This window comes from Geotrypetes seraphini, chromosome 13 (genome assembly GCF_902459505.1).
Source record: "Geotrypetes seraphini chromosome 13, aGeoSer1.1, whole genome shotgun sequence".
Classification (NCBI taxonomy): Eukaryota; Metazoa; Chordata; class Amphibia; order Gymnophiona; family Dermophiidae; genus Geotrypetes; species Geotrypetes seraphini.
Window position 1 is genome coordinate 49,758,592 of NC_047096.1, and position 22,340 is coordinate 49,780,931.

At 40.3% G+C, this 22,340-nt stretch overlaps 1 protein-coding gene across 6 annotated transcripts in view; it reads right to left on the bottom strand.

Annotated features, from left to right (window-relative positions):
- Positions 1–22,340, bottom strand: part of FLI1 (Fli-1 proto-oncogene, ETS transcription factor) — a 194,864-nt gene that overhangs the window by 29,039 nt on the left and 143,485 nt on the right. For all 6 annotated transcript variants that reach the window (XM_033918327.1, XM_033918325.1, XM_033918326.1 and 3 more), the window contains one exon: positions 14,206–14,274. In XM_033918327.1, coding sequence (XP_033774218.1) covers positions 14,206–14,274 — 69 coding nt within the window. The remainder of the gene's footprint in view (positions 1–14,205; positions 14,275–22,340) is intronic.

The window sequence follows — 22,340 nt, forward strand, 5'->3', positions numbered from 1 at the left end:
GCAGAATCCGGCTCTATGTGTCTTCTGTCATTTCTTCTCCCAGTGACGAAGTTGTCATTTTAAAAGTGTCACATTATCATTATGCCAGGTTTCATTCTGTTTAGAAGTTTTGTGTATGTGTGTTGGGGGGAGGGGGGGTTAATGGAGCCAAACTATTATATATATCTTTTAATGTAGAATTCCACATTTGAGCTTGTCAAAGAAATGAAAGAATCTAATGATAGAGCAAACATTTTTTCAAGCAGTATATCAAGAAAATAAATCCAATCCAACTCTTTATGGTTCTTTTAATCTGTATTCTTTCCTACAGGCCCCCCTTGAAATCTGATCAGTACTACTAGAAAACAGAATAAGATAATGATCTATCCCTGGTAAATACTGTATAGAAAGCTGAACATTTCCAAACTCATATTGGAGAGCCTTGATGAAAGTACTACATCAAGGACCCATATTGGGGGAATTTCTATAACTGGAGTTCATTATGAGTTCATTATATGTTAGATCGAAGTTGGCTGTGTTTTCAATAGCTGGAACAAAATTGTGGAACTCCCTTCCTGGAGCCTTGAGATTATGTAGGGATCATATGACTTTTAAGAAACTCTTAAAAACACAACTATTTGTAGATGCTTGTCTGTAAAATCTAGTGGGATTTGATTCTCCAGTTTGGGTGGTTCATAATTTTAATGACAGAGAAAGATTGAGAAGGGAAGTTTTAAATTTGTGATGATATTTTATCGAAATGTTACCACCAAATATAAATACTCCTGTATTTTGTAACTACTTGTTATTTTGCTGTGTATTTTAATAATTATGTATATTTGATATGTACATCGCTTAGATTTAATGGGTTTATAAATTTTAAAAATAAATACAGGACCAGAAAAAAATAGGTGCTAAACTTGATTCTTAAAGGGCAGACGGCCTTTATAAAATTGCGATTATTTATTTATTTATATTCCACATAGTGTTTGAGGCTGGTGCAGATGAGGACAGAGCTTGCAGGAATGGGTCAGAGACAGGAAAAGAACTTGGGACAGGACGGGAAAATCAGTTCCCAGGGGGATGGGGAAAAATTTTTCCCCATGTCATTCTCTACTTACATTACATTTTATTTCTAGATTACAAAACCTAATGGATTGATGTGGTTCACAAAGACTAAGAAACTGGACAACCCAGTGACCTAGAGAGTACAGCAGACCCTCAATATTTGTGGGAGTTAGGGGCAGAGCAGGCCCATGAATAATTTTTTGGGCCGGCTCTGACCCACCCCACCTCCCTCCTGCGTCCACGACCTTACCTAGTAGTCTAGCGGTGATGCGGGGCAGGAGCGATCTTCCTATGCTCATGCCTTGTGCAGAGCCGTCATCAACGGGAACTCACGGCAGCCATTTTGATGACGACTCTGCACAAGGCAGGAGCGTAGGAAGATCGCTCCTGCCCCGCATAATTGCTAGACCCCCAGGTAAGGCCTAGGGGATGTCTGTGGCAGCGTTTCTTCATTAAAAAACAAGGGGCAAAAAAAAAATGCAAATAACTGAATTTGTGAGTAGGGAACCGCGAATCTGGAGAGGGAGCTGTAATCATAAAGCTCTTTTTAATTTTCTAAAAATTGTACAAATAGAGAAAACTTTAATCATTTTCTGAAGGGTGTGTATGAGCAAGACCTTGTGAACCATGTAGGCAACTCTTTATCCCAACTAGCTGCCTGATAGGCAAACAGGCGCTGGAAAATCTTCTTATGCATACAACCTTGAATGGGAGGGAAAACAAATAGAGATGTAGTACGTAATGGACGATTCACTTTGAACAAGATGAACAATTCCAATAAGTACTCAGGTGCCTGCCCATATAAGACTTTGTAACACAGAGTCCCAAATTTAAACAATGCATGGACCTCGAATGGGAGCCAGTGGAATTCTCTTAAGTAAGATGCAATATGATCTGATTTCTTCAAATTGAAAATCAAGCGCACTGATACAATCTGAATTTTATGTAATCTAACTAGATTTGTATGATGCCCGGCAAGGTGCACTGAATTACAATAGTCCAGAGTACTATGTATCAGAGATGGAACCAGAGTCCTAAATGCCACAGGACTCCTCTATACAGGTATGTATGTTAAGATCGTGTAATATAATCGGGCTTCAGGACTGCATGGTATACTATTTAATAACATTCAGTAAATTCATTACTTTTTTTATTTATTGATTGATTTATGTACCTAGATGAAACATTATGTAACAGAAAAAGAGTTTAGCCATACAATTATACAAAGAAAAGCAAATCACAGGCCAAAAACCCTAAAAAGTTAGCATTAATTCAAAACTCTTATAATAGCCCACACATAGGAGGGGAGACAATTCACATCTTAGAGAGAATTATAACAATAAAATAATATGAAATGAAAACCACACTTGTAGCGATACTTCCTCAAATTATTAACTGGACCTTTCTACTTGGAGTCAAATAAGATTGCCTCACACCGAAGCACTAAGCATTGGTATCCCCTTCCCTTCAAGAAAGAATTGCAACTGGGAGGGTTCAAAAAATACATAGGAATTCTGATCCAAAAGGATCATACATTTACAGGGATATCTGAGTTGAAATTTTGCTCCCAGTCCCAGAAATCACATGTTGCTTTAATTCAAGGAACCTCCTTCTCCTAGTTTGAGTTGTTTTCGAGACATCTGGGAACATGGAAATCTTACTTCCTAAGAAGGTTACTTCTCTAAGTCTAAAAAATTGTCTTAGGAGAGCCTCCTTATCCTGATGGAAAACGAATGTTACCAGAAGAGTTGCTCGACTAATGATCTCATCCTCTGAGGTTTCCAGGATATTTGTAATATTGTAATAGCATCTGAAGCCTCAGGTAATACCCCCGGAGTAGAGGATGGTTTTTTTGATACTGGCAAAAAATATATTTTATGAAGCGGAGGAAGTCCATTCTCAGGGTACTTGAATACTTCCTTCAGAAATTTATAGAATAAGTCTTTTGAAGAGATTGTCAACATTCTAGGGAAGTTCAGGATCAATAAGATTCAAAGACTTAATATAGTTCTCAAAATTTTCCACTTTCCTACTGAAGAGCAATCTAAACTGAGTTATCAATAGTTGAGATGATTGTAAGTAAATTCATTACTAAGAAGTAGTGTTATCTCCATGATAGAATTATCAAAAAGTCATTGTTCAGTACGGCGGTCAGCCTTAAAGTTACCAGGATAACTTTAATTGAATATTCATCAGGATTTAACTCCTGATGGTTCTTTTTCCAGTATTAGTGTCTTGTCCTTCTGAGACTCTTATATTCAGGCACATGCTGTTGTGTTGAATACTGATATAGTGAAAGTTTGATATGTATAATATATTTGCTTTTTAACAGATTTTGTAAATTAGCATTTTACTACTACTACTACTTATCACTTAAAGGTGTACACAGCGCTGTACATTTTGACATTTATAGATGATCCCTGCTCAGAAGAGCTTACAATCTAACTTGGATAAACAAGGCATGACATAGGAGGTAGGGGATGCAGAATCCAAGGTGAGAGGAGTTAGGAGTCGAAAGCACTCCCGAAGAGGTGGGCTTTTAAATGGGCCTTGAACACTGCCAGAGACTGAGCCCGCCGTAAGAATTCAGGCAGCTTGTTCCAAGCATATGGCGCAACAAGGTAGAAGGGATGAAGTCTGGAGGAGTTGGAAGTTGAAGAGAAGGGCACAGATAGGAGGGAGATGTTTATTTATTATTAATGTTCTTATCCTATTTGATTGGGAATAATTTATGCTTGTTGTACTGTAACGTTTGTTTGTATAGAATAAAATGATTTTAAAAAAAGTGTGAGAGAACATCTGGGGGAAGGGGAGAATGCAATCACTTCTCTTCATAGCCAAAATCATAGGAGCCAGTTCTGTGGGTGCTTGAGCACCTCCAATATTGAATACACTCCTTGACTATGTTCAGGAAAAGGTAATTCATATTGGGTTTAGAACCTGCAATCATTTTGAAAATTTAGTTCCTCTGGCTCAAATTATGTGTTGAACAGCGCTGCACACCCACACACACACACAAAATAACTGGAGAAAACACTGCAACTATGGCCATGTTGTATGAGACCCTGAAGAAACTAAACTAAACTAAACCTTAAGTTTATATACCGCATCATCTCCACGGATGTTGTGGAGCTCGGCACGGTTTACAAGAACTTAAAATATAGGAAGAGAAGGAAAAAAAGGTTTACATGAACTTATATATAGAAGAGGATAGAATTACATTTTAGTGAAAAGCCAGGTTTTCAGTTGCTTGCGGAATAATAGGAGGGAGCCCAGGTTCCGCAGCGGGGTAGTAAGGTCGTTCCATAGACCTGTGATTCTGAAGAGAAGGGATTTTCCCAGTTTGCCTACATAGCGAATACCATGTATGAAACATACAAGGTCCCCACAATCTTCTCTGATCATGAGTTTTATCAGTCTGTAGGATGTTTGCATGAAAATGTTGTATACATACTTTCCTGGCTTCACAGACTATAAATAATTTTAAATGGTAAGTGGCTTTCTATTCCTCATTTGAGATAGCACAGGTGTTTCATTCAATACAGTGTATATACAGACATGTTGGAGAAAGCCCATAAACAGATGTCCCTGTATCTCCATGGAGAGATTAAACATTTGAACACTATCAAGTATTTTCTTAATGTCGACAAAATATTCAACCTGCAGCCTAGGTTACTAAAACCCTCCCAATTTTATGGAAGCATGGGGTAAAGCAATATTACAAACAAAAACCTAAATCTCTTTTCTTTTCTGGTCTTTGTACCTAATGCCACCTGCCCTTTTAGGGAAAAAAAAGAACGACCAGTTTCTAGCCCTGGCCAAACTCAGTATGTACAGCATGTTTAGAAGCTGTGATGATCCCTTTGGTTTTGTGCCTTGTTCAAACAAGACTGAGCCCAGGAGCTTTATAATTTTTTTTTTTCAGGCAATCATTAGCAGAGAGAAAAGGGAAAGTGCCCTGATTAGCTTTTGTCTTGCTAATGCACCTTGTTTCATGTACAGCTAACTCATTCACATAGGCCCAGGTACAGCCACCAAGGGAGGGGTGGGGGAGGGAGGCTGTTCCCTGGGTGAGCAAGCCGGTTGAGTGGATGGCCTATTATTGAGCCCACAAAGGATGCACCTGCAAAGTGTGGTGTTAATAATATCTGGCTGGATTGGGGGGCCAGGCAGGCGTTTGAACATAAATGCAAGTGCACAGCCTGAAAGAGTTGCCTGAGCTGAAGTGTTGTTTTAATATGTGTGGCTGAAGAGAGCGTTTTGCATCCTTGCTCTTCACACCCATGCTTTAAGACTGCAGAGCTAGAAAGAGGTAGGGGAGACGAAGCAGTAGGGGGGAGGGGTGGAAAAAAAAAAGTCTAGATTTCAATAGCCTTACAGCCTGGTTTTATGAGTCCATCTCAGCCCATCAGCCATTGCTTCTTTCTATGGAGCACTTCACGGTCAATAGCCTATTACTGTGGCTGAAACAGCTCTGAACAGCTTTTCAACCCCTTGCTGGTTTTTTTCCTGATTGTACTGACTGTGTGTTTTCTCCCTTATTTCCACGTCTGTTTACAATGCTTTCGTACATATTTGGTGATGGGGTAGCTATTGCAGTATCTATCGTCACATGTTCTCTCTCTATATATAGCTATAGATAGATAGATAGATGTACTATTCATTATGTAATATAAAGAAAGTAGGGCAATTATATATTATGCTATGTATAGTATCTCTGTATATGCAGCATGGGGTAATTCTGTAAAGTGGAAACATAGAAACATGATGGCAGATAAAGGCTAAGAGGCTCATAATCAAAACTTAAACACATCTAAAATCCCACCTAAGTCGTCACTTGGACAACGTAAAAGACAGGTCGCCCAAGTGCCAATAATCAAACCGAACTTCTGGACGTATCCAGGGACTTTTTAGGCCTCTGAATACTGCTGTGCACCCAGAGCAGAAGGAGGCATATATAGAGGAGTGGTTAGGGTAGTATTTGGGCAGGTGGGCTGACCTAGACTTAGTCATCTTGTAGGGATAATCGAATGTTTCACGAGACTTCCTGGATGAAACTTATATGTTGTGACTTAGACGATGTAAAAGCAGATATAAGTGGCAAAAAGGTATCCAAAATGACAATGTAAAGACCCCCCCACTCCTCCAGTGATCACTGATCCTCTCATACTGCCACAAATATCAGAATAAAAAAGGACATACCTGTCTCCGGAACACCAGCACCTGCAATAGGAAAGCCTAGTAGATCTGCATACAGGTGTCTTAAGTAGCCTGGGGGGTGGGTTAGTGAACCATAGAGAGGAGGACCCAGGCCCATAAGCTACTCTAACCACTACATTCATGGTGAAAAATGTGAGCCCCCCCAAATCCCCCCAAACCCTACTCTACTTCCAAATAGGTGCCACCTGCATCCATAAGGGCTACTGGGGATATAGACAGGTGGGTGTAGTATGTTTTGGGGGGCTCACCATAACCTATAAGGGAGTTTTGTTTATGCAGAACCCTTTTTGTGAAGTTCACAGCAGTGCCCTGTAAGGTGCCCCACTGCTCTGTTGCCATGTCTGGGTGTCCAGTCCATTACAAGATTGGCACCTCCCATGTCTAAATGATCTTGTTCTGGATATTTGGGACTTGAACAAAATTTTGGTCGAAAATGTGATATAAGGATGAATGTACTGGCGTTCTGGACGAACAATAGCCTGGACATCCAGATAGATGATTTTCAGAAAAAAAAAATCCTAGAAGTATTTTTCAAGAATGGGCATTTTCCCACTGCTGACTTTGGGCGTCTAGTGCCATAAATTTGACTTAGATGTTTCTTTTGATTATGTGCCTCCACAGGGCCCATCCAGTCTGCCTATCTGCAGTATCCACTATCTCCTCCTCTCCCTAAGATATTCCATATGCCTGTCCCACGTTTTCTAGTATTCAGACACAGTCTTTGTTCCACCACCTCTAGCAGGAGACTATTCCACGCATCTACCACTTTTACTGTAAAAAAAAGTATTCTTTAGATTACACCTGAGCCTATCACTTCTTAACTTCATCCTATCCCCTCTCATTCTGGAACTTACTTTCAATTGAAAGAGACTCACCTGATGCACATTTATACACTTAAACGTCTTCCTTCTCCCACATTTCCTCCAAAGTACACATATTGAGATCTTTAAATCTGTCCCCATACCCCATAAGTCAACTGACCATTTTAGAAACCTTCCTCTGAACTGACTCCATCCCATTTATATCTTTTTGAAGGTGCGGTCTCCAGAATTATATATAATACTTTAAATGAGGTCTCATCAGAGTCTTATACAGGGGCATCAATGCCTCCTTTTTCCTACTGGCCATATCTCTCCCTATGCACCCAAGAATCCTTCTAGCATTTGTTGTCACCTTTTCAACCTATTTGGCCACCTTAAGATCATCACATACTATTGCACCCAAGCTGGAAACCAACACTTAGGTGCCAAGTATGTGTACAAATAACCAGAATACCATCATATAAATGTTCATGTATGTGTGCAATAATCCAATTATATACTATTCTGTATGTGCATGTGTATCTTCTCAATAGCATGTACTTTGCAGGTAGGCATTGTAGTATGGCTGTCCCTTAAGCTACGGCAGAAACCGGCGCATGTCACTGATAAAGGCCCGGCATGCTTCCCCAAATAGGAGGAAGTTCCTGTATCGGTGGGCTTACCCTGCTTACAACAGTCAGAATGGCATGAAACAGGTAACCTTTCAAAAACAAACAGTTCATTTTGTATTCAGGTTTAACTGAGAATTCATAATAAACGGGGTCCTGGAGTACACCCCACAATACATAAACCCAAAGTTTCTCTGGCCAGCCTGGTCTGGCAAAAATCCTGAGTGCTCAGTCCATGTCCCAGATAAGTTCTGCTGATTTTCAAACAAGAAACAAAACATGAATCAAAACATCATTATTATTCAGTTCTTTAGCAGAAAAAAAACCCGTTCCCGCTCAGGCATTGAGAATTCTCCCTCCTCTCAATGCTAGCAATGAGAGCGAGATTGGTGGATCTGCTAATTCGGCACTTTGCCAGAACAAAATGCAACCCTCAAAATCCCTCCACAAAGATGACAGGCAAATTCAGCCCCCCAACTTCAATGTCTCCTTAGATTCAATAAAGCAAAATAAACTTTCCAGTCAAAGATAGTCTTAACTCTGCTTAACTGCAGCAGAACTCCTGCCAGCAGTGGCAGCCATCTTAAAAGAAAAAAAAAAAACCCAAAACCCTCCAGAAAAAAACAAAAGCAACTCACTGGCAGATTTCAAGGGATAAACTTTCCCCTTCCAAAAGTGCCAGCAGTTACCCCAGCAAACAAACAGCAAAACTCTTGCAGAAAAAAAACACCTTGGCAAAAGCCAACAGTCAGTTCAACTCACTTCTATTTTCTCTGATAGTGGTAGCTCAGGCAGGGCATTCCATTCCTTGGCTTCTGGCAAATTATGCTCTAGAAGTTCCTCTTCTGCCTCGGGTACCTGCATTTCCACATCCTCTGGTTGCTGGGACTGCAGAGGTCCTCCAGCCTAGGAGCTTCTCTGGGCTGCCTGCTTGACTGTGGTTCCCAGTCATCTAAATTCTGCAGAGCTGCAGAGCCACGCCCAGTACTGCATGGGGAATGGTCATTCCCCAGCTCTGACTTCCTCACAATTGGCTAGGAAACATTTGTTTTCTCAGCAAGCTCTGTATTATGAAAACTCGAATAAAGTGGGAAGATTATTGGCTAATTATCTCAAAGCTAAAAAAAGAAAAGTAAAGATTGTGGCTATTAAAGATGAGTAAGGTAAAACTCATTCTCTGAGCTTTATTCAAATAAAGAAATTGAGGGATTAGAATTTTTAAAATTAATTCATGGACCAAAAATTCCCAAGCATATAAAAGGAAATCTTGAAGCACCTATATCACTTAAGGAACTCCAGGCATCATTGAAATCCCTCAGAGTTGGATCCTCTCCGGGTAATGATGGATTCACTGTGGAGTTTTTCAAATCATTTCAAATTATATTACCTCATCTTCTAAATTTATATCAATCACAACTAATTAAAGGTTGTATTTCAGGTACTATGGCAGAATACTTAACTATTGTTTTGCCAAAGTCAAATAAAGATCCCCTCTTGGTTTTGAACTACAGGCCTATATCTTTAATTAATGTGGATGGAAAACTCCTGGCTATGCACCAAACTGGTTTTCTTCAAATAATACTAGATTGGCATTTCATATGCTAAATTTATTAAAAACAATGAATGATCCGGCTTTCTCTGTCTCTTTGGATGCAGAGAAGGCCTTTGATTGAGTGGAATGGACTTTCATGTATCAAGAGATGGATTGGATTGGTATTGGTTCCGGATTTATTCAAATGATTCAAACCTTGTATAGTTCCCCTTCTGCCAGGCTATGTAGTAATGATACATTTCCTGAACGTTTTCATCTGGGGAGAGGAGTTAGATAAGGATGTCCCTTATTTCCATTGCTTTTTGATATTGTTCTAGAACCCTTGGTTTTGGCTGTTCAGCAGGCAAAAGAGATACAGGGGATTCCTTATGCAGGTCGGGCATATAAGATCTCTGCTTATGCAGATGATATATTGCTTCATTTGAAGAATCCTGAATCTACCATTCCGCATTTACTGGAATTGATAGATCGATTTGGCAAATTCTCTGGATATAAAATAAATTGGAGTAAATCGGAGGTTCTTCTGTTAAATGTGCATTGTGCAAAAGGACTATTTGATTCATTCCCATTCCTCTGAAAGGAAGAGGGTATAAAATATTTAGGCATCATGATTCAAAAAACTTTGGAAGACACAATGACAGTAAATGAAAAATCTTTATTGTTGAAAGTCAAAGAAATGTGTGAGCACTGGAACCCATTACATCTCTCTTGGTGGGGGAGAGTCCAAACTGTCAAGATGATGATTTTGCCTGTAGTTTGCTACCAAATGAGTATGTTGCCAGTTTATTTTCAGGGGTCCTTTTATAAGAAATTAAATGGAATTCTCACTAATGGCTGGGTAAAACTGCTAGAATTGCTTTAGTATCTTTGCGGCGGGTGGGGTAAATTTTCCAAATCTCTATAGATACGATCAAGCTTTTATTATGTGACAGGGTATGTATTGGATCCTTCCTGAAGTCTTGGAGCATCATTTGGACTGGCTTTACCTAGAATGGCAACTTATGTACCCATTGAGATTGTATATTGAAATCTTTAAACCCATTGAGATTGTGTCATGTTCTGAGTATCAAATTACCACATATTTAAAAGGTACAACAGTCCACGTGTCAATCCTTATGGTTGAACTCCAAGATTCAAATTGGCGAGTCTAAGATCCTCTGGAAGCATTGGATGCAGACAGGTATCTGCATGTTAGATGATGTATTATCAAATGGGAAAATGTTTGATTTTTCACAACTGCAACAATCATTTGGCATTACAAAGTCTCAAGCATATAAGTGGTTGCAGTTGAAGCAGGCCATTCAGAAAGGGTTCCCTGACTGATGAAATTTAAAGGATCAGTATAGCTTTCAGACAGATTTTCTAGGACATCAGGCAGCCAAGTGGTATAAATTAATATCTGAATTTTAAAATAAGAAACCGGAAACTAGTCTTAAAGACATTTGGAGCATTGAAATAAAGCAGCAGATTTCTGCGTCTCAATGGCCATGACTTTGGAGGATGAGATGTACACAATCAGCATCTATGAGACAAACATGTTTTTTTTTTTGTTGCACAGAAGTTTCTGGACCCCTGTTAGATTACTAAAGCTAGATAGTTCAAAATATAATAGATGCTGGCACTGTCATCTTGAAATAGGGACACTGGATCATCTGTTGTTCTATCGTCCTTTGACACTCAATTTTTGGAAGTCTATATGGGGACATATTAATTTGATTCTGGAGAGTGCGGTTCCGCTGTCGTACGAAGCGGTAATCTGTGGGACGTTGGTATCGCCTACTCCTCCAATAGATAGACATAAGAGCAGATTACTTGGTATAATGACTGGGATAGCCATGCAAATGGTGACTACAAATTGAAAGAATTTTGATAGATTAAATTTAGTGGAATTCATTATGTTAGTGTTATAAGTACGAGAAAATGAATTCTGAAAAAATGGGTAATAATAAGTTGTTTAAATTGACGTGGGGTCCATTGACCAATTTTATCAATTCTAATTAAATGGTTTATTCCCCTATTTCCGGTTTGATTTGCACACCAGGGGAGGGGGGTGGGAGGGAGAGGGATATTATATGAGGATTTATTTATTAATTACATGTATGTACTATTGTATGATTTTGTTGAATACATTGAAATTAGGGTGGGGAGGGGGAAAATGGTTTCTCATATATTGACTGATGTAAATTCTGTTTTTCAAATTGCTTGTATGTATCCTATTTTTAGGCTGAAAAATTAATAAAGATAAATTAAAAAAAAAGAAAAGTAAATGGTTGCAGTTTCCAAGGTGTCTTGATTGAGAATTCTAGGAGGAATGGAAATCATAGCTGACGTGGCCACCGAGGTGCTATGAGAAACATGGTGCCTTGATATTGGCAAAGTTTGAGTAGAGTTTTCCCTATGAGAGGGATTGGAAGAAATGCATAGAGGAACATATTCCCCCAAAGAAGCAGAAAGGCGTCCAATGCCATGCAACTGGGGGCAAAGAGTGTGGAATAGAACTGTGGAAGTTTGTTATTCTGGGGGAAAGTGAAGAGATTTATGTCTGGCGTTCCCCACTAAAGGAAAATTGGATGCAAGGTTTATAGGGCTAGGGGTGTGGGTGGAGGGAAGGGGAATGAAACAAATGTGGGTGGAGCTAAGGGATGTGGGTGGAAGGGAAGGGAATGGAGCACAAGATGGAGGGGAGGAGAATGGAGCAGAAGGTGTGTGTGTGTGTGTGTGTGTGTGTGTGTGTGTGTGAGTGTGAGAGTGAGAGAGAGAGAGAGAGAGAGAAAAAGAGAGAAAATGGATGGGGCTAGCCAGGGAAAGGAGCAGAAGATGGGGTTAGGGTAGCCAGAGGAAGGATCAGAAACTGGATGAAATTAGAAGAATGGAGGGAAAAATGAATAGAGCAGAAGATTATTAAGGGGGGAGAAGATTCAGAAGATGAATATGATTAAATTATGGGGTGGAGTGGGGTGGGACGGGTGGGTGAGTGTAAAGGGAAACAGAGCAGAAGGTGACCAGGCTTGAAGAGTGGGAGCAGAGCAGGGAATTATAGATAGGAGAGATGGAATGGGAATTTTGAAAGGATAGTGACTTGGCAGTTTAAGGTATAAGTGGAAGTATATTGGTGGGAAATGAACTCAGTTCCCCAGGTTCTCAGGCCACTGCACTAACCACTAGGGATATGAGAAGAGGGCAAGAAAAGGGGATGACAAGGGAAAAGACTGAGGCATAATGAGAATGACCTGGAATACTGGAGAGAGGATGACGGACAATGAAAAGGGATGGGGTACTGGGAATAGGACTGGGAGGAAAGGGATGGGTCTCTGAAGGGTTTGAGTGAGGGTTGAAATGGGGTTAAAAAGAGAAACACATGGACATAGGGTATAGGAGAAGAGATATAAGAATGGCTTTGACTTTATGAAAAAGCGATTTTATAAAATTTTAAATAAACTTGGAAGGAAGGAGAAACAGAAATGGAGATGGAATTGAAAGGGTAAAGAAATGTAGTAGAAGGTAGATTAAAAGGATGAGTAAAGAATATGGGAATGGGGGACTAAGGAAGTGGGTAAAAGATGGGGAAGGGAGATACATAGGGGGTTATGGGAGTGCTTGAGAGGAAATGAGAGGTAGATGAGAAATGAAATGGAGAATAAGGACTAGAGGGTGAGAGAAAGGGGAAAAAATACAGAGAAGAGAAAAATGGGAAAAACATTAAATGAAAGATCAGTGCCAGACAGATTTAGAAAAGAAAAGGAAGAAAAAAAAAGCAAGAGATGAAATGGAAAAGCCAACCTGAAAAAGAATTTAAGAGATGAACATGTGGAACGTGGAAGAGTGATTGGGATCAGCTCATTAAGAAAAATAAAGGGTCTCAATCCATCCTTCTCTTTCTGGAACCATATGGTAACTCTATTCCTGATATAACTTCCTGGTTCAAAATAGGCAGGACACAACAGAGGCAGTATGTATTACTCATTGTTCACCACAGTCACAGCACCTGAGCAACAACACTGGCACTGCTGTGTAGCCAACAGCAACTGAGGCCTATTTTACAAAAGCCTGCTCCCTCTGACATCAAAACCTGGTTACGCCTCTAGGAACACCCATTATAAGTGCACAACATCTAATGTAAGATGCTACATATCTCCACAATATCACTACAGCAATAACATCAAGAATGTTCTAAAGAAAACCAGGATTAGACTGTAATCTTTAATACAAATGCTGTATATACTCGAATATAAACCCATCCGAATATAAGCCAAAGTAACCTTCCCTCCCCAAATGGTGAAAAAGGTTGCCTCGAATATAAACCGAACTTGTGGGAACTCGCGGTAGTCTCATGAGGTTACTGGGGGAACTCGCAGCAGTCTCGCAAGGTAACTGAGGGACCTCGAGTCAGTCTCACAAGTTAACTCACATGAGACATTTTGAGTAGTGAGACTGTAAGCATAAGAGGATCACTCTTGCCCTGGCTTACCACTGGATCAGAAGGTTTTAAGGTAGGTCCAGAGAGAGGCCTGTGATGGGCCCATGTTTGTTTTATCATTCCCTGTTTGAGAAATTCCCTAACCCTTATTTCTTCTATTTGTCTAATTAGATTGTAGCTCTATTAAGCAGAGATTGTCTCTTACATGTTTACAGAGCTGCATACGTCTAGCAATGCTCAAGAAATAATTAGTAGTACTAATATAAACCAAGATCCCCATTTATGGGCCATTTTTGGCCCAAAAATCTAGGTTTATATTTGAGTATTTAGTAACCTGCCACATAGCTTGCATTGACTTGTAGCAAGACTACAAGTTTGGGTATGAAACAGAAGAAAACTAAAAGTTTGGCTCTGTCTAACTAGCAGAATTGAAGCCCAGTTAGACTCTTGTGCACAACATGGATTTTCCGGAGCTACAAACAGAGGCCAGCTTTTATCAAACTGTGCTAGAGGTATTTAGCAGAAAGAAATGAAACCTACCTTCTTTGACAGTCAGTCGGGAGGGCTGTTCTGAATGAGATGGAGTGCTATAACCCAGCGATGAGCTACCTGGAAACCAATTGAAAAAGCCATTAGTTTAAAAAAAAAGGTTACCGTCTGGGCTGTGAAGAAGCAGCACTCATTTGTCTGTCATCCTGTTCTTTGAATTCTGAGCTTTGCATTTTGTTTTCATTGGGTCATAAACCAAGAATAATTGTGTGCAGACAGAAAATTGTTGCCTTGGGTTTTTATTTTCTTTTTTTTTTATTTTAATTTCATTTAGCTTATATGTTTTAGCTTGTATGTACTAACACTAGAACACATCCAAAACTAGATACCGTATATACTCGAATATAAGACGATCTTAATATAAATCGAGGTACAGTATTCCCCCGATATTCGCGGGGGTTCCGTTCCAGCAACCACCGCGAATGTTGAAAAACTGCAAATACATTTTTTAGCAGGGTGGCAGGAGAGGGCAGCCGAAGTGCCGGAAAGTGAAGGAAATCACTTGCGGTATGCTCCGACCGCCTCTTCCTGTACTAAAGCCGGGCCTCACCAATCAGGAGCTGCTTTGACACGCAGTTCCTGATTGGTGAGGCTCAACTTTAGTACAGGAAGAGGCGGTCGGAGCATACCGCGAGTGACTTCCTTCACTCGCTTGTGCTCCGGCAGCCCTCTCCTGCCCGGTCATTCACAGTCAGAAAATACCGCAAATTCACGGGGGAGCACTGTAAATGTTTTCCCCAAAAAAGGGAGGAGGGGGAAAGGTTGACTTGAATATAAACTGAGATTAGAAATTTGGGTGATCATGGTGTGGCCTCAGTGTCATGCCAGCTGAGGACAACCCTTGGCTCCTGAGTATCATGAGTAGTCTCCTATACCAGGCACCAGAGAAAATGTATGCGACAGGTGTTCTATGCCAAACCCTAGAACTGCAAATCTGGCAGGACCAATAGTTTCACAGCTCGAGTAAGTAAATTGAATGGTCCATGATACTGAAGCAGGCAATACATCAAGAAGCATTAGAAAATTCAGCTTCCTAAATTCTACGTAAGAAGTAAGTGATTGCATATTCCAGCCACTCGGGTATCAAACTCAGCGCCTAGGCAAAAAGCCAGATCGTACTTTTATTTTCCAAAAGTTTTCTTTTGACATACTGAATTGATAGCTGGGGGGGGGGGGGGGGCATATACAGCCCTAAAGACTTTTCAGGGTGATGAGATTACTGAAATGTATCAGTTACAATTCAAGTTATTATGCTGGAAAACCTCCTCTGAAAGAGGAGAAGCAACTGTAGACCAAGTTGAAGCGGGTGCAGTGCATCGGGAAGGGGGAAAATTGTTATACTAATAATTATATACAATGCAAGTAGTTTCACAGGGGCGATGGCTAAACAGCTTTTATAAGAACTCAGTATGTATGCATTCATTCTTGTGCTCTTTTTTTTCCTTCAAAGAGACAATCCATTGCCAGCATGTGCTGGGATGCCAGCCCAAATGCTAATATATAGCTGCATTTAATTGGATTATGCCATTGAATATTATCTCTGATTGCCATGGCCCTCTCCATTTGGTGCCCATTTGCTCTGACAGCCTGGAAGTTATCTGGGCAATGCTGCTATTCAGTGCTGGTCCTCGGATAATTTTCCAGTCAAGAAGGATCACACTATAGCAGTCCTAATTTGCACGGATAGTTATTTGGATATCAGCCAAGCCTATATATAACTTCTGGGCATTGCCAAACACCCTGATATTCAATGCAGGTACCTGAATAAGGCCAGGACTGAATATCCGGGCCTAATTCAGCTTGCGCTGTCAAACACACACTGACCGCTTTGGGCTGAATATTGGGCATCATCTGGTGCCCAAGATGTCCTCTGCCCCTCCATTGTCTACTACCCTCCCTCCACCCGACCAGAATCCACCCTACCCTCTACCTCCTTGAATGTTCTGCATCGCCTTTTCCTTTCCCTATGAATTTTAGAACAGGCTGTATCCTGCTGTATCCAACATTGGTCTCCCAACCTAAAGAAGGACATAAAACTGCTGAAGAGGGTGCAGAGACGAGCAACGAAGCTGGTAAATGGCACGGAGAACTTAGAATATGAGGAACGACTTAGGAGACTGAGATTGTTCTCCCTTGGGAAGAGGAGACTGTGAGGGGATATGATCGAGACTTTCAAAATACTGAAAGGAATTGACAAAATAGAGCAGGAAATAAGTTATTTACAATGTCCAATGTGACACGGACAAGAGGACATGGACTGAAGCTGGGGAGGGACAAGTCCAGGACAAATATCAGGAAGTTCTGCTTCACGCAGCGAGTGGTGGACACCTGGAATGCTCTCCCAGAGGAGGTTATTGCGGAATCCACCATCCTAGGATTTAAAAGCAAACTAGATGCACATCTCATTATGAGAGGCATAGAGGGTTATGGGTGACTAAAATTACGCCAGGTGTACACCTGGCTGGGCCTCCGCGTGTGCAGATCACCGGACTTGATCCGGAGATGGCGGTTCTTATGTAACTTATGTAAAATACAGGTGAGGTGGAGGTCTATTTCTGATGGTCTGACTTGGATGCCCATTTCTGAGTTGGAAATGCCATTCCTCAAAGTATTAAAGTATATGTACTTACTAGTGACAATCATTATGATCCTTGTATGAACCTAAAACAGTTGTTATCTTCAATTTTTTTTTGGCATAAATTGCTTGATTTATACAGGACTTAATATGGTAATGCTTTTGTTGTTGTTTTTGGTATAAATAATTGTGACCAAGAGCGTTGTTATGATCCTAGTACTATGTAGTGTTCTAATCTAATCTAGTCTTCAATTAATATACCGAATCATTTCCCGAAGGAACTCGATTCGGTTTACAGTTAATTAATAAATACGATAACATCTAGTAGATCGAATGGAGAGAGTACTATTAGTTAGGATAAGATAGATATTTAAATAGTTAAAGGAACTAGTCTGAATAGCTATGGCGTAAGCAACCAAGTTTTTAAATCTTTCTGAAATTGCTGTAACTGACCTAACAGTCTTAAAGAGTCTGGTAATTTATTCCAAATTTCCACCAATTTAAATGACAAAGTTTTGCTGAGTTTCCCAGCACATTTAAGTCCTCTAGAAGATGGAAATGATAATTTGTAAATTGTTGTAATCCTTGAATGACAGGATCTGGGGATTGAAGGATCAAATATTCCATAAAGGAATTTAAAAACGATACATGCACACTTAAACTGCATCCTTTACCAAACTGGGAGCCAATGAAGCTTTCTCATTGACTCTGAATGTTAATCGATTGTCTGACTCAAGAAGCTTACACAGGTATAAACTCTCTTTTCCTTCCTTTAAGGGTGTAAAAATCTGTCTGAAAATTGAGTCAGTCCATTTCATTCAGATTAACTGAAATTTGGAATAGTATTCCCTTCTCTATTAGAACAATATACTCTTTTCAATTATTTCGCAAATCTATGAAAACATTATTATTTTAACAATATTTGGACCTCTAGTTTAGGCTGTCAAAATAATCTTCATGTATTCCTTTTCTTAGATTGGTTATACTTTTTAATCTGAATTCTTATTCTCTTTTCACTTTTCATGATGCTTTTATGTAACAGCTATTTTGTTAACCGAGTCGAGCTCCTTCTAGGTGATGACCCGGTATACAAAATCCACCTTTTAGATTAGATTAGAAATATTTTTCTTTTATTGGTTTATCTGTATGACTACAATAAGGTTTATACAGTTCTGAAATTTTTATTTTAAGACTAGTAGGGGGGAAGGAGATGGGGAGGATAGGCTGAAGAGACTGTGATTGCCTGAGGGCAAAAAAAAAAAGGCTGTATATCCTGAGTTGGCAGAAAAAGAGGGACATTTTTGATAGTGTATCTAATTCCCAATGACCAAAATCCACATTCCGAAAACATCCATTTTCAAAACTGCTAGACATCCAAATTTGTTTTTGAAAATCACTTACTTACACATCTTGGCCATCAGGATGTCCAACCTTAGTATGCCTAATGTTTTTAGGCATTTCAACCACAAAATCATCCAAATTCATAATGTCCAAATCCAAATCATGTGGACATGGGAGGGGCCAGCATTATAATAGACTGGTGACAGTCATGCCAACAGAGCAGTGGGGCCATGTCTGGTGTGTTTTGAGGGCACGGCTGTGAACTTCACATAAAGGGTGCCAGAAGTACATCTCACCTTAACCCCCTTAAAATGTATGGTGAGTCCTCCAAAACTCCCCCAAAACTTACTATACCCACCTGTCTACCACCCTAATAGCCCTTATGGCTGCAGGTGGCACCTATATGGCAATATAGTAGGATTTCAGTGAGTTTTGGTGGGCTCACACTTTCCACCCTATAGTCCTTCTCTCTAGTATATTCTATGGTCGTACTCTCTATAGTTCACTAGTCTACTCACAAGGCTACTTAAGACACCTGTGTGATGCTCTACTAGGATTTCCCATACCAGGTGCCGCTGTTCTAGAGATGGGTATGTACTGTTTTAATCAGATTGTGAGGGTGTGGGCGAAGGTCAGTGACCACTGGAGGTGTGTGTGTGTGTGTGTGTGTGTGTGTGTGTGGTGGTGGTGGTGGGGGTTATTACTTAATGCCTCCAGTGGTCATCAGGTCAGTTTGGGTATATTTGTAGCACGTAGATGCTTTTAAAACAGGTCTAGTTCTGAATGTCTGTTCCGTCTTGGGAAAGGTTTGATTATTACCACAAGATGTCCAAGTCTAAACATGTCCAAAGCTTACCCATAACACGCCTCCAACACCCCTTTTGGAAGCTCAGTGGCTAGAAAGCCTAGCAAGATATCAAGAAAGTCGGTTTCAAACATCAGCACTTGGATGTTTTGGCGAGAAAAATGGTTTATACCATTTTTGTACATCTTGGCATTTTGAAAATGCCCCTGAAAATTACTTATTTCTCTAAGCCTGTGCAAATATTAAAAAGTTAAAAATAAACAAGGCCCCAGAAAGTTAATTGGTAAAAGTGATTACCTTCGCCCGACAGAGTTTGAGGTCTCTGGTGGGAATGGCTCAGAGTAGAAATGTGTTTTGAATTATGCTTTAAATTAAACTTTAAAAAGAAGTCAGAGGGGAAAGACACACATATAACGGGGAGAGACAGAAAACAGATGCTGGAAAGTGCGTAAAAGAGAGAAGGGAGAAAAAGGAGGTGAGATAGAACAGACTGGGAGACTGCAATAAGAGTTTGGGAAAGGGGAAAATGAGAAAGAAAAGGAACATACGTACTGTATATATGTGTGTGTATGTGTGTCTGTAAGACAATAAGCCAAGAGGGAGGGAGCAAGAACAGAGAAAATGCAGGTATAGCAAGAAGAAATAAGGGCACATAAGCAGATAAGGGAATTAGAACAGAGACAAGAGAGAAAATATTGCAAGGAGCAACAGGAAACCTTACATCTCCAAGCTTAGGGCTCCTTTTACAAAGGTGCGCTAGCGTTTTTAGCGCACGCTCTGGATTAGCGAGCACTATGTGCTAGCTGAAAAATTACTGCCTGCTTAAAAGGAGGCGGTAGCAGCTAGCACGCGCCATTTCGCGTGTTAAGGCCCTAACGCACCTTTGTAAAAGGAGCCCTTAGTTTTATTGAATTTCTGGTTTCTAGAACATTTGTTTACTTTTTACATTTATACATTAACATTTACAGTTTCTAAAAAAAATATTCTAATCGGTAAAGTCTGAAGAAAATTGATAACAATCTGCTTTTTGTTAGTATTTTTACATACAGTATATGCGCATTTCAAACACAGTGTACATATAAATGTGATCTTATTGGATGTTGAAAACTTGGCATGAAAAAATATTTTCTTAGTTAGGAAAAAAAGTATACAGATTACAAACAAATAGATGGAAAATTATGTACGGGGAGGGGGGAACGAAACACCTTATAGAATTGATTTTAAAAAATGGCTTGGAATTTTATTTTTCATTTTTTCAGGACTTTTCAAAGTAAAATAATTATGAACAGAAATGGCTCAAATTTACTTCTAAACCTTTCTTGAAAATGATAAGCAGAAAATCCTAAAGAGTAACAGTTCTCCTAGAAAGAGGAATTCAATACTTTTATGGTAGGGCTCTTGCCATTTCTGTTGTAGATGAAGGTGAGCAGTGGCGTTGTAAGGGGGGTTGGAAGGGGGAATGATCTGCCCTGGGTGCGGTCTTCCTAAGGGCAAGGCACTCCTACTCCTCTCTGCCCCTCTGCTCCTCTCCTTGCTGCATGCGCACGCATCCCTTGCCTTCCCTTTTTACTTCCCCGGTGTGAGGTTGATGCCTGCGTTAGCATCGGCGCTCTCTCTGACATCACTTCCAGGATCACGCCTAGGAAGTGACGTCAAAGGGCGAACCGACACCGATGTGGGCATGCTGCTCACACCGGAGAAGTTAAAAAGGTATGGGGAAAGGGAAGGGGGCACGCGTGTGGCGGGAGGGACACCACTGCTCTGGGTGCCTCTCACCCTTACTATGATACTGAAGGTGAGTTATATTTAGGTAAGGTGTTTCCCTGGCCCCTGACCCTGGTGCTAAAAACGGCTTTCATGGTTTTGTAAAAGGGGAGAAAAGTTAGGTACAGTTTATAGCAATGTTCTTCAACCACAGGTCCGCAGAAATTTCCTGCTGGTCCACAGGGCCGGCACATCCATCGGACCCAAGACAGCGTTCTTCAGCTGCCAGTCCATGGTGCGTTCAATGCAGCATCTTCAAGCCGGCTCCCTGAGTGCTGCAGTACACAAAGCCTTGGGAAAAGGCTCCTACCCATGTCCTGTACCTAAACCGGAAGCCTTCTCTTTGACGTCGCAATGTCAGAGGGAAGGCTTCCACTGCCCACAGCTTTGTGCAATGCAGCACTCAGGGAGCCAGCCCGAAGATGCTGCGTTGATCGCACCGTGGACCGACCTAAAGATAACACCAGGGGGCAGGCCAGAAGGCACGGCACATAGAGGGAGAGAAACAACAACGGTAGGGGAAATGCTTTTATTTTTTTATTTAGTGATTGATTTGTCTGTTCAGGAAGAAATGTATTTGTTTCTTTTCCTCTGAGGTTGTACTGCTTGCAGAGTCTTGCATCCTAGGGTTTGTTTGTGAATATTAGTACTTTGAGTTTTTGGTCCTGCATTTGCATGGGGGGTCATCTGTTTTCTGGTAGGAATGAAAAGCATACAGTATGCTTTGTGTATTTTAATTTTGTGGTTAACCATTATGTGTTGTTAATACAATTATATTGTGTGTATATATGAAAAATGAATGGAAAAAATGGTGCTACAATTAGTACTATTATGGGGGCAGGGTCTGGGGTGGAGATGGGCAAGACTTAGCCCAGTGTTCTTCAACTGCTGGTTCGCAAAATAATTATTTTATTTCCGCCGGTCCATAGGTATCATAAGGTTGAAGAACCCTGGTTTATAGCATACGCATAGTGGCCAGCCCCACAACCATTTACATCTATAGTATTACTTATGAGCCCATTAAAACCCACCCAAACCCTACTATACTGCCATATAGGCACCACCTGCAGTCATAAGGGATATTGGAGTAGTAGATAGGAGGGTATAGTAGGTTTAGGGGGGTCACCATAAATTATAAGGGGGTTATGGTGAGTTATACATCTGACACCCTTTCAGTGAAGTTCACAGTAATGCCCTCTAAGGTGCTCCACTGCTTTGTTAGAATGTCTTTGTAGCTAATCCATTACTATGCTAGCCCCTCCCACATCCAAATGGTCTGGATTAAGATGTTTTGAAAATGGATGTTTTTGTATTAAAAAAATAGCCAAAAAAGTTAGATGTCCCAAAGGCTGTGAAGTCCAAATTGATCATTAAAAAAAAAAAATTGGACATCTAGAGGTTTCAAAAATGGATTATCCCCATCCCAATATTTAGACATCTTGCAGGAAATGCCCAAAGTCAGACTTAGATAAGCTATTGAAAATTCCACTTCACATGCAAAGATGGTGAGCTATTTCTTAAAGAATATGTATTATGTATGCATATACAGTGGTTTGCACATGTACAATACTAACTTCTTTGAAAAGAGTGTGCATTATTATTGGCAAATGATTAAGCACTAAAGGGTCAATATTTACCGTA